Raw genomic sequence first — 11735 nt, 5'->3', positions numbered from 1 at the left:
GGAGGAAGTGGGTAGGCCAGCCCACAGGGACCCCCAAGCCCTCTTCCGTGCCTCCCACCTCCAGCCACTGCCCTGGGCTGCACAGACTCCACTCAGCATGTCCGAAGCCAAGTAGCCTGTCCAGCCAAGGTCAGCAAACAGGAGACCCTCCTTGGTGCCCACTGGAGCACTTGAACAAAGGTGCCAAGAGTGCCCAGCAGGCAACCCTCCTGTGCCCCAGGCCACCAGGGGGCAGTGCAGACCGCACGCAGGGCAGTCCCCTCGTCCCCTCGGGGCCAGTGTCCGTCAGCCCACCCTGGCCTGTTGGCCCACATGGGACCCAACTCTTTTTCATCCCTAAGGTGAGAGGAAGTGGTGAGGCAGGGAGCCAGCCAAGGGAGGCCCTGGAGAGGGGTCCCAGCTGCCCCCCTTTCCCAAAGTGCATCACACTGGCCAGACTCACTGGAAGGGGCGCTTCAGGCCCCAGGTAAGAGTGAGGGCTGCCCAGGGTGGGAGAGGGTGTGGGCTGAGGCAAAGGATCGGTGAGGCCTGTGGTCTCCCCCTACTTTTGCTCAGACTGTCCCCCCAACCCCTCCATGACCCCAGTCCTCAAGGCCTAGGCCAATCCCAGGGGGCACGCCTCCCACCCCACTCCCACCTCCTGTGGTTCAGGTTACACAGCACCTCCAAGAGGCATTGGCCTGGGTGGGGGTCCTTGGTAACGGGTGTTTTGGGTGCCAGCTGGTTTGGGGAGACCTGTGGATGAACCGTGGGCCTTGTCCTGGTGGTCCGCCCTTCCTACGCTGGGTGGGGCTGGGTGGCAGCAGGACAGTGCCCAGGCTGAGAAGAGCCCTCCCCCCATGGTTGGCCGCACATAACCCTGTCTGGGAGGGGTGGAGGTCACTTCATCAGGTGCTTCCAGGATTCCCTAAGACGCTGCCCCTGGGGAAGGGAGCAGTGATGTGCTCTATGGAGACCCTGAAGACCCTCTAACCTACCTGACTTGCTGCGACCTGGGATGAGGCTCCTCCCAGCTGTCCCACTCCCATCCTGGTCCTACTCAGTAGAGTGGGGGTCCTCTCCCACCCACCCCCGCCTCCGAGCTTGGGGAGGAGATATGTGCCAAGGAGTGATGCAGGCAAAAGAAGGCCGGGGACTGGCCGTCCAGAAAGGGGTCTCCGGACGTTCAATTGGCTGGACAAGTGCCGACCTTGGATTTTTCTGGGCATGAGGGATGACGAAGTGTCGAGCGTCCAGCGAACCTTTGGCAGGCCGATGTGAACCCTTCCCCACACACCCCGAGAGGCACCACCGACCCGCGAGCTGCTGGTCACAGACACGGTTTAATGGGTGACAGACGGGCGGCACTCAGTATTCCCAGAGCGCGACCCCAGCCGGCGCGTCCGCGTCCGCGCGCAGAAGCCCCGAGGCACCGCCGCGCAAGTACTTGCCGCTCCGGGCCCGGATGGCCAGGCGGCCGCGCTCCCGGAACTCGAATAGGAAGTCCTCGGCGCGCTCGCCATCGCTGCACACGCTGCCGTGGCTGCCGGTGTGCCAGAACCCACCGCCGCGGCCTGGGGTGGAGCAGAGAGGGGTCGGCGGGCGGCTCGCGCCCCCTTCCGGGCTGGGCACAGCCCTCCCCACTCTCTCCGGGCCCCCGCCCCTCCAGCTGGCCCTAGCCCGCACCTCGGATCTGGTAGGCGCCATCGCTGAAGCTCAGGTGGAACACGTCGTAGACCGAGCGGTTGGTATCTAGCTGGTTGGAGCCACGTCGGTGGCAGACGAAGCCGTCGAGGCCGCGCAGGACCAGGATGGGCCGGTTGATGAGCTTGAGCGTGAACTCCTCGTCCTCCCCTGCTGGCAAGACAAGGGCTTGAGTGGCCTTCCCACGGCCCCGCGAGAGCACCAGGCCAGGACCCGCCCCGCTTGTGCGCCTGGATCTGCCCAAAGCTTATGTGAGCCCCTGGTTCCCCAGAAGTGCAGCAGTGATCGAGATGCTCTGGATCTGAGCCCCCATGTCAAGAACAATGGGCTGGACTAGGGAGTATGACTCTTGTCAGACAGCAGCTCCATGGGGAGGGAGAGGGCCCAGCCCTGGGTGAAGACAGGGGCTGAGCTGGCACTGTCCCCAGGCAGAGCGCCCAGTCCCAGGCTCCCCAGGGCAGAAAGGGTATGCTCACCCACAAAATCGCTGATGGCTGCCAGCTGCCCATTCTTCTTCATGCACACATAGCGCCCGTTACTGGCCTTGAGGGCCACCCGTCGGCCCCGCCACTCCATCTCAAACATGGTGTTCTCAGTACTGGAAGGGGCAGGTCAAGGTCCCCTCAGAGGAGCAGGACATGGGGACTCAGGGTCAGACCTCCCCCATCTCCTTCAAGTCCAGTACCACCCACTCAAGGCACTTGACTTCCACTGCTACGCCCACCACCATGAAGAGCTGCCCCGCACACTAGCAGCCTTCTTCCCTGGTTGGGTGGCTATGTGGTCCCCATGGTTGAAGTGGAGGTGGTGATGCAGGTGGTAGTGGAAATGGAGATGATCATGGTGGTGGTGATGATGGAGGAGGTGGTGGTGACGTCAGCGGAGGTGGTGCGTGTAGAGGAGGTGATGGTGATGGTGGAGGTGGTGATGCTGGTGTTGGTGGAGATGAAGGGGGGTCACAGAGGTGAGGATGGTGCACTCACACTTGTGTAGCTGTGGCCTGGATGCCCCCATGGGTGACCAGGGTCCAGTAGCCCCCAGTGCTGGAATAGAAGGTGCACTTCTTTGTCTCCTGGTCAATTTGCATCAGGAAGGTCTCGTGATCCAGTTCTTCATCTTGGTTGGCTGAGACATTGACCCCTGGAGGGAGGAGATGGGAAGCCCCTCACGCCTCACCCTGGGTGGGGTGGGGAGCAGAGGGATGGGGAGGCATGCTCTTGGGGCATCCTTGAAGTCAGTGGGGGTCTCATCTAGAACCCTTTGGACTTGAGAACATTTGGAGTTCTGCCCCAGCGCTGTGCAGGCGCACTGCTCCCTAGAGGCCGGGTTCCCAACACAGCCCCAGGAGCCAGGCCCTTCCGTGCCGCCAAATCCCCTGCCTCAGCTAATCGGCAGGTAATCTGCTTGCTCCTGCTCTCTGGACCCAGGACTTACAGCAGCCTCTATTTATATCTCCTCCCTAAGCTGCTGGGTGGACACAGCAGGGTTCCTGTCCTTCCCTAGCATGGCTCAGGACACAACGAGGGCTTGGGGTCTGCTCCTGGGCACTGAGCAGGGACTGGCCCCCTGTCACCTCCTCAGCCCGTCATGCACATGTGTGTGGTCTCCCAGGACCCCAGAGGGAGGGCAAAGCTACTTGGGACTCTGCCTGGGAGGGAGGTGAATGGGGCATCTGTGACCAGGGTGGGGAAGAGCAGTCAGGCAGTGGAGTTTCCCTGGTATCTTCCCATAAACCACGTCCTTGTTCCATCGCAACTGGCAGATCACAGAGTTCCCCTAAGGCTGAGCCCCAACACCTCCAGCGGGCCGAGCAGAAGGGAGTGGGGCATACCCCCATCAGGGCTGAAGGGTCAGGGCCACATCCTGTCCTGTCCCGCCCCCTGGGAAGGAAGTGGGACAGTAGGCAGGGCCCAGACTGGAGGGGGGGGGTCCATGGCTTTGTCCGTTTGTCCCCCAGACTGGAGTCTGTCTCCCTTCTTACACAGATCACTGCTCCTACCCCAAGAAAGTGACCCCTTCTCCTTGCCAACCCCACCATCCCATCAGCAGTACTGCACAAAGTAGGCTCCTGCTGCCCCCAGCCTGTGATCAGCAATAACAAAACGATGGCCCTTGTTCTCCAGATGCCGGCCCGTGGGGAGCGGTAGACAACAAAAATGGTATGTCCTGTGCCCATGACTGCTGGGGTTTTGGCCAGGCACGGCCTCCCTGAAGCAAGACCTGAGAAGGTGAGGGAGCCATCCGACAGGTACTAACGGGAGGAGTGAAGCCAGGGGTCTGAGGCTGTGGTTGCAGGTTTTCCACCCCCAACTCTGAGGTCAAGCCTCTTGGTGTCCCCAGCATCACCTTCCACACACCCCCCTCCAGACAGGATATAGCCCAGGGGCTCAGCCTCACACAGCCGGCTGCTCCTGGGACCCTGATCTTGCAGCAGCAGGGTCTCATGGAGTCCTGGTTGGTGCTGGCAAAGAGCATGGACCCTACTGTCCCAGGAGAAATTGATCAAGTGGTGAATGTGTGAGCAAGAAGGGGTGTCTGAGCATTTACAGGAGACCTATTCTTACTCCGGCAAAGCCACAAAAAGAGCCAGTGCCCCTCTTTCCTTTGGACTTTGTTCTGTTTGGAAATGAGGTCCGGAATAGCAGCAGACGTCTTGTGGCCACAGGGACACCAGTCTGAGGTCAGAGCTGTCCTGGGAGAGCAGTTCCTCAAAGAGGAAAGAGCGGAGGACTTTTGTGATGCCACTGAACTGGATGTGGTGCCTGTTTGGGACCCCACAACTCCTGTGCCTCCAGACCTCCACTTAGGCAAGATATTAGTGTCCTCGTGGCTTAAGCCAATAAGCAGCCATTGTTACTTGCAGCAGCAAACACTGCTTCTTGGGCAGCCCGGCAGCAATGCCACATCAGTGAGGGCTGGCAGTGGGCATAGCAAAAACAAGCAGACTCTGGTTGATGGAGGTTGGGAAAGAAAAAAAAATCAGCAGGAAAAGCCAATTTGCTCACAAACACCCTGGCCTGGGAGAAGGACACAAGTTTGGGGGCTACCTGGCCAGCAAAATGACAGGGACCAAGGGACCACCAGCCCACCCCACAGAAGCCACCACTCCAGCTGCCTCAAAACCTAGTGGCACTATCCCCCTGCTCCCTCAGCCTGAGATGCAACACTCTGCTTCCCTGAATCACTGGTTAGCAAAGTCAACATTGGAACATCTCAGGGCCAGGTCTGATGCCCTCAGGCTTACTGCAAGGAAAGCAGGACGGTGAATGTAGGTACCTCTGGCCTCACAGTGGTGGTGGGGGAGTGAATCTGTTCCTTTGTGGGGGAATTCCCCCATCAAAGGGATTGGGTCAGATGCAGGGTAATCCAGAGAATGAAAAATGGTTTATACGGCTACCATCCCCCCCTCACCACCACCACCATCATCATCACCATCACTATCATCATCTCCATCTCCACCAATACCATCACCATCACCAGCAGAACCACCAGCACCATCTCTGTCACCATGGCACCCTTACCATCACCACCACCACTTTTACCACCACCAGCATCACCACCATACCCACTATACTTGTCTCACTCACAAGCTGAACGTGGACAAATGCTTTGTATCCAGCATTTCCTCTGACTCACAGAGAAAGCTTTCCCCACTACTGCCTGCCTTTTACTGGCAAACCAAGCATATGGGCCTTGGTCAGGGGCAGAAAGCAGTGTGGCTAGACAGTAGAACCTGTGATGGGAAAGACTGGGGCTGCCTGTCCTCCCTTACACCCCAGGACCCAACCACATGCCACAAGGACTCAGGGGTGTTTGCTGAATGCCAGTCCCTACTCTGCACTGGCCTTGAAGATCCAAACGACAGGCAGGCACCCCTAGAGCCACAGCTGGGCCACCCCTCCATGTGCTCAGGGCTGGGACCAGGTGGTGGCAGTGAGCTGGGTCCGGGTACACCCACCCCTTCTGGGTGCACAGAGCCAGGAGTCCAAGTGGCATGGAGCCACTCTGGAACCTCATTTTCCTCGAGGGGAAGTAAGAGCTGCCCATGTTCACCCCACAGGCAGATGATCACGTGTAGAAGGAACCACGGGTCACATGAAGCAGGTGACCAATGATCGGGGACTTGGGGGGAGCCATGCGACACCTGCTGAGCAGAGAGAGTGTCTCCCCACCAAGGAGTCCACGCCCTGGAGGGACCGCTTGCATCTATCTCCCTGGACTGGAAGGGCCCCCAGGACCCCTCCCCACTCCATTCCTGCTGCCTGCTTTCCCTGCCCTTGGTCACAGCCCCAGTTTCCTTTAAAGTTCAGAAGTGGGGTGATGGAAGAAAAGGGGAAGGGTGGGCAGAGGGCAGCCCGGTGTGGATGGGGCAGGAGCAGTGAGCCTGAGCCTCAACCACCTCCAGCTGGGTGCTGCCCATCCTGCATTCAGCAGCTGTCCAGCGGGCCCGAGGCTCAGCAGGGACCCCATACATGGCCTACGGCCCACTCACTCACACCGTGTGCTACTACAAGCGTATTCTCACCCCTCAACCCGGAGCCACTCGCTACAGGACCCTACACACACACACCGTGACTGGCCCCGCACCCCAGTTACCTTGCCGCACGGACACATAGCGGTGGTTGGCGGCCACCAGCACCACCTGCGGGTGACTCTCCTCCAGGTCGAAGAGCTCATCCTTGCCAGGCCGTGTGTTGCGGCCCGCCCGGAGAGTGCCCGCAGGGCCCACAGGTGCCAGGTAGCGGCCATCGCAGTCCTTGAAGGCCAACTTGCCCGCCTTGAACTCGAGCGTGTAGCGGGTGTGAGCCTCGGGCTCCCAGACGAGGCGGCCGTCGCTGCGCAGGTAGCGGCTGTCACAGGACTTGAGGCAGTACTGCCGGTTCTGGAAGATGAGCGTGATGAGCGCATCCACACCCCACGGCGTGTTGCTGTCGGCCGTGATCTCGTCCTCCTGCGGGCACAGGTGCGCGTAGCGCCGCCGGCTCACGCTCAGCAGGTGGGCCTGCGGGTGGATGGCCAGGTGCACCGTCCACAGCTCAGCCGGGGTGATGGCCGTGGCGAAGCAGGACAGCTGGTCCTCGGTGCCACCGAAGAAACGGCCATGCGGCTCTGACTGCAGCACCCAGCGCCCGTCGGGCTGCGGCAGGACCAGGAAGCGGCAGTCGCGACCCGGCCGCTCCGCCTCGCAGGCCACACGCCCGTCCTCCTCGGCTGACAGGTAACGGCCCAGGTGGCTGCTGCGAAACAGCACGGCAGTGCCCTCCCCTGGGTCCGGCTCCAGCACCCACATCTGCTTCCGCTTGAGGCTGGGTGCCGAGGCGTTGACCTTGAAGCCAAAGCTCTCGGCCGTCAGGTAGCGGTCAGTGTCATTGATGAGGCCAAACTGGATTTTCAGCACCTGGTGCAGGCCATTGGTGGGCATCTTTGGGCCTGGCTGAGGTCCCCGAGAGGGGCCCAGGAAGCTCTCTCTGTGCTCACCACCCCTGGGGTCCCCTAGAGGCCCAGCTCGTCTGGGTTGGCCTACGGCCCCCAGGCCCGACTAGCGTCATGGACCCGCTGCCAGCTCAGATGCTGCCTCTGACCAGCAGTGGCGGGCCCAGGCAGCTCTTACATGGCCAGCGGGCAGCAGAGGGCGGGTGGGAGGGCGGATCAGAGCCGTGCCGGCTTAGGAACAGCAGCAGCCTTTCGTTACCCCAGCTTGGATTTCAGCCACTCCCGGACTACCCAGGGGCCAGAGCCCGGGGCCGGCGGGACTGGAGAGCGCCACTCGCCGCAGGGCTGACCACCTCCTTGTGCTCGCTGGCGGCTGCCTGGCCCTGGCTCTGGTGCTGTACCCCGCCCTCTGGACACCTACCCCCCAGTCTTGGCCTCTCTCCTTGCCCCCCACCCCCAGGCCCCCAGACCCACTGCACAGACTCGCCAGCCCAGGCCAGCTCTTTCCCAAGGTAGAGAAAGCTGCCTGGTGGAAAACTTGCGTGTGGCCGCAACCCGATCGCAGCCCTCCACCCTGGGCCGCCAGATCCAGTTACCGCTTCTCTGATTCCTTGCTGCTACCTGGGCGGCTGTGGCCGAGCCTTGCACTGTCCTCCTCAGCAGCCCCTGGGTCACAGCCTGCAGCCCTGAGTCTGGTGCTTCCCAAGGGTGGCCTGTAGCTGGGAAAGTGGCAGGCAGGGTTGTCGGTGCCAGTGAGCGGGCCAGGCAATGCCCCCATCCTGGTACTCATGGCACCTAGATCCAAACCAGGTGTGAAGAGGCAGCTGCTCAGCTGGATTCACACTGGCCAGGCAGCCTGGCTTTGCCGGGGGGAAGGGCCCTCGGTTTGGGCTGAGGTGGCAGCTGTGTGATGGAGACAGTCACACCTGCCTCACGGGCTGCACAGAGGGAGGGTGACCTGGGAGCATGCATGTGGAGCAGACGTTATCCCGGGCAGCACGAGGAGATGGCAGGCCGTTGGACTTGGGGTCACAGGGCCAGGCTCAGACCCAACCCCTGTACCCTGAGCAACTCTCAGGGCCCATGAGGTTGCTCTGTCTGCCATGGGCGGGCTCTGGTGAAGCCAGCCTTGATGGGTGGCCCTGGGGACCCCTGAACTGCCACTCATACTGCATAGAGCGACTGGCCTGACTGTGGGGTCCTTATGGGGTCCTTAATGGGCCGAGTCCCACGATCACATAGGGCAAAGCCTTCCCAGCAGAAGGATGAGGCCAGCAGGCTAGGAGAAGCCACAGGCGGCTACCTCTGACCCCAGTACCTCCCAGCTCAATCTCTGGGGTCCCACCCTGTTGTACCTCCCCAAACCCTGAGCCCGAGGAGGCTGTCTTTGGGAGCTGCGCTGGGCCTGCTCAGCTTCACCCTGCCTGTCTGTCTCTTGCACCTGCCTCAGGGGCCAGGAGCCAAGTAGTGAAACCAGAGCCACCTGCTCTGGGCCTGGGCCAGCCTTGGTGTCTTCTTCCTCATCACAGCGTGTGACCCTCAGGCCTCCCTGGAGACCAGGAGTGGGAGCTGCAGGGCCCTTCCAGCCCTGGCCTCCTGGGTCTTGCCCTTGATGCTCCAGGCATCACCCCTCCATCCCTTTCAAGGCCATGCGGGGGTCCAACAGGATGAAGGGGCCTCGGGTTGGGCATGCGGAGGACCCAGGAGGTGAGTGGGACGGATGGGCACACGGCTCGGGAGTCGTTCCTCCACTTTCCGGATCCCAGGCAGCGACCTCCCCAGGCACGTGCAGACACTGAGCAGACCGGGAGACCCGACCCCTTGCTTGAGGGGTTCACACTGGGATTCAGGGAGAGAGGTCTGCACACAAATCCCCATCACAGCATGGTGCATACCGAGTGAGGAACTGGTCTTGGCTAGTGTGGTCCACCTCTGTGGCCCAGAGGGGTTTATGGGACACTGACTGACTAGGCTGTGTGCCAGGCACCCCATGGGAAGGAGATGCAGTCTGGGCTTGCACCCCCTCCAGAGAGATGAGGCCTACACGAAATCCCCCCACGTTCCCAGGGGACTGCACTGCCCAGCGCTTGATGCCAGGGAAGTGTCCTGGTTTGGCGGTACCAGCCGTGAGGCTGTCCGCACTTCAGTTCCTGTGTGTATGGGCGGCCCAAGGGGCAGCTGTGCCCGTGGCCACCCCAGGCACGGGCAGTGTTCTCTCCTTGCACTCCCAACCCCCAGCCAGCCTTCTGAAGGGGCCCGCCGGGCCTGATTAGCATGACGGCCTCTTTAGCGCTGACTGGTGCTGGCAGGGCGCTCATGGGCATCACGTGCCCTGCGGGAGGAAGCCCAGCCGCCAGGCGCTAAGCAGGCCTGGATCCAGGCAGCCTCTCAGCAGCAGAGCCAGAAGTGCCTGTGGCCTCTCAGTTCTTGGGCCCCACAGCCCCAAGAGGGGGTGGGTGGGGCTCCCTGGCACTGATCCAGGGGCCCAGGGGGTAGGGGGGAGGGGGGTGGGGGAAGGTGGGCTCTGAGAGGCGGGCCTTCCGGCACAGGCTTCCTGGGAGGGAGGGGGCCTTGCACAGATGGTCCCTCCTCCCTCCCTCCCTCCTCCTCTCAGGATCTCAGGGCCTCACCCAGCTGCCTGCTAGGGTCATGGTTCCTTTCTGGATCCCCTGCAAGGCTCTGGCACATAGTAGGTACTTAATAAATGCCTGTGAATGCTTGATGTGGAGGTTCCTGTGTGATGGGCCCAGGATCTGCTGATAGATGGGGCAGGATGCCTGCAAGTCTGGACGTGTGTGTGTGTGTGTGTGTGTGTGTGTGTGTGTGAGTGTGAGTACACACAGGCAGGAATTGGGCAGAGTGAGCCACAGCCACCTACTGGGTCAGCCCCAGCCCGGAGATGCTACTCTAGATCCCAGTCTTAGAACCCCCTCGGTGCTGCCCAGCAGGGTGACCAGGCTATGCGTGGCCTAAGGGAGTTTTTTTTCAGGGGCGTCTCTCACACCGTGGCAGCATCCACAGGCAATGGGGAGCACCCTTCCCACAGAATCCCATGCCCCCTGCCAGAACTTTTCCACACAGCCACCCACTTGGGGCACACAAATGTGCCCACCACTGCCCTGTCCAGCCTGCGCTCTGGGACATTCAAGGTCCCTGCCACTCTGGGAGCCCCATTCACTTGCCCTGCTCACTTCTGAACCTGACCCTGTCCCTTCCCAGGGGTGGGGGCATGAACCCAGTGTGTGCCCACCACCCTGAACTGGCATCTGCAACCAGGACCAGGCCTGGGCACAGATGTCAGGCCGCCTAACGCACCAACTTTAATATGTTTGACTGGAGGGCGCCATTTCCTACAACGAGTCATGTCTTTGGCCCCTACTACCGGGAGTGGCCATCTGCGGATGGACACAGCCAGATAGGCCCTTTGGGCCACAGCTGGGCCCAGAAGGTAGGAGTGGCCTCAGCTGTCAGACACCCCCAGCAGACAAGGCTGGGGCCGATCCTTGGCCTCCTGCCCCCCTTAGTGTTCAGGTGGGGGGACCAGGGGCAGAGAGGGCCTTAAAGCCCCCCAGACCCCTAACATCCACCCTGCAGCTCTCAGAAAACTGTTCCTTTCCTGGAATGCTGGGGATTGGGCAGTCCTAGCCATTTGGAGGGACCCCCCCCCACTCCCCCCAGCCAGGCTCCTCCGGGGCTACCAGGGAAAGCACCCCCACCTCTGCACGTCTAGACAGCCAGCCCTCGATGCTAGAGCCCAGCCTGGGTTCCTGCCAGCACGCTGCCTGCTGTCATGGCAACCAGCGCGTGCACCAGGCTTGGTGCCCGGGCAACACTGATGCTGGTGGTGTGAGCTGGCACAGGTGCTGTGTATGTGCAGGCTGGGGGAGGGGGCCCTCTCTGCCTCAGCTGGCCTGGAGCCCTGGAAACTGGGAAATGGCCCAGGATGGGGGCCAGGGCAGCTCCACCGGCTGAGGGACCTCCACAGTCACACCTTTCCTAAATCAGATCTTGGCCCCCTGCACTGAGCAATGGCAGAAGGCCCCTGCACACAGGGCAGTGAGTCTCTGGGAATTACTCCTCACAGAAGAGATCGCTGATGCCTCACCCCAGAGCCTCAGCCCCAGGCCTTGACCACCTGATGCCCTGGTTGGTGATCTTGTCCCACCCCACCCCGGGTACACCATCCCTCCCATGGCCAGGCCTCTGCCTTCCCTCCTTAACCTTCTGCCCTGGACTCCTCGGCCCCACAGGGTGAGAGCTGCCCCGGTGGTCCAGGTGCCGCTGGGCACAGCCCAAGGCCCTGATTTCCTCACTCCTGGGCCCATCACCTGCTTTCAGGGTCCAGCTTGGCAGGCGCCCAAGGCCTGGCCTCCTGCATTGTTCCTGAAACAGGCCCACAGCTTGGTGTCCTCATGATTTTTTCATGGCAGAGCTCTCCGCTGCCCCGCAGTTCCACTTAGACGGGCGGGTGGGGGCCTAGGTTGGTTTACTGGAGGCCTGCTGGCGGTTTAGGGTGACAGCTCCCCTCAGCAGGGCAGAAGGGAGGGGGCGCCCACATCTCAGACTGCACCGTGTGGGCAAACACTGGGGGTGCCCGGCCTGTTCCACATGAAACAAAC

General features: G+C 61.8%; 1 protein-coding gene across 2 annotated transcripts; it reads right to left on the bottom strand.

Moving 5' to 3' along the window:
• Nucleotides 1–1314: 1314 nt before the first annotated feature.
• On the bottom strand, nucleotides 1315–7105 carry FSCN2 (fascin actin-bundling protein 2, retinal). 2 transcript variants are annotated; one of them, XM_065910794.1, is made up of 5 exons: nucleotides 6280–7105; nucleotides 2667–2823; nucleotides 2119–2281; nucleotides 1666–1861; nucleotides 1315–1553 (listed from the first exon to the last, which is right to left on the bottom strand). In XM_065910794.1, exons 1-5 carry the CDS (start codon nucleotides 7103–7105, stop codon nucleotides 1348–1350), a joined length of 1548 nt encoding a protein of 515 aa, XP_065766866.1. In that variant the 3' UTR covers nucleotides 1315–1347. The 2 variants fall into 2 exon arrangements, with proteins under 2 accessions (XP_065766866.1, XP_065766867.1); XM_065910795.1 differs by having other exon boundaries at nucleotides 1666–1833; nucleotides 2160–2281.
• Between the last annotated feature and the right edge of the window lie 4630 nt (nucleotides 7106–11735).

This window comes from Muntiacus reevesi, chromosome 18, assembly GCF_963930625.1.
Source record: "Muntiacus reevesi chromosome 18, mMunRee1.1, whole genome shotgun sequence".
Classification (NCBI taxonomy): Eukaryota; Metazoa; Chordata; class Mammalia; order Artiodactyla; family Cervidae; genus Muntiacus; species Muntiacus reevesi.
The sequence above is the reverse complement of the archived record's forward strand: the minus strand, read 5'-3'. Positions and strand labels throughout refer to the sequence as shown.

Excerpts from the sequence above, each read along its gene's own strand:
- FSCN2 (XM_065910794.1), bottom strand. The coding sequence starts at position 7,105 with ATGCCCACCAATGGCCTGCACCAGGTGCTGAAAATCCAGTTTGGCCTC. Across the intron at positions 2,824-6,279 it reads CTATGTGTCCGTGCGGCAAG|GGGTCAATGTCTCAGCCAAC; the intron begins GTAACTGGGGTG and ends TCCTCCCTCCAG. Across the intron at positions 1,862-2,118 it reads TGGGGAGCCTGGGACTGGGC|GCCACTCAAGCCCTTGTCTT; the intron begins GCTCTGCCTGGG and ends GGCCGTGGGAAG.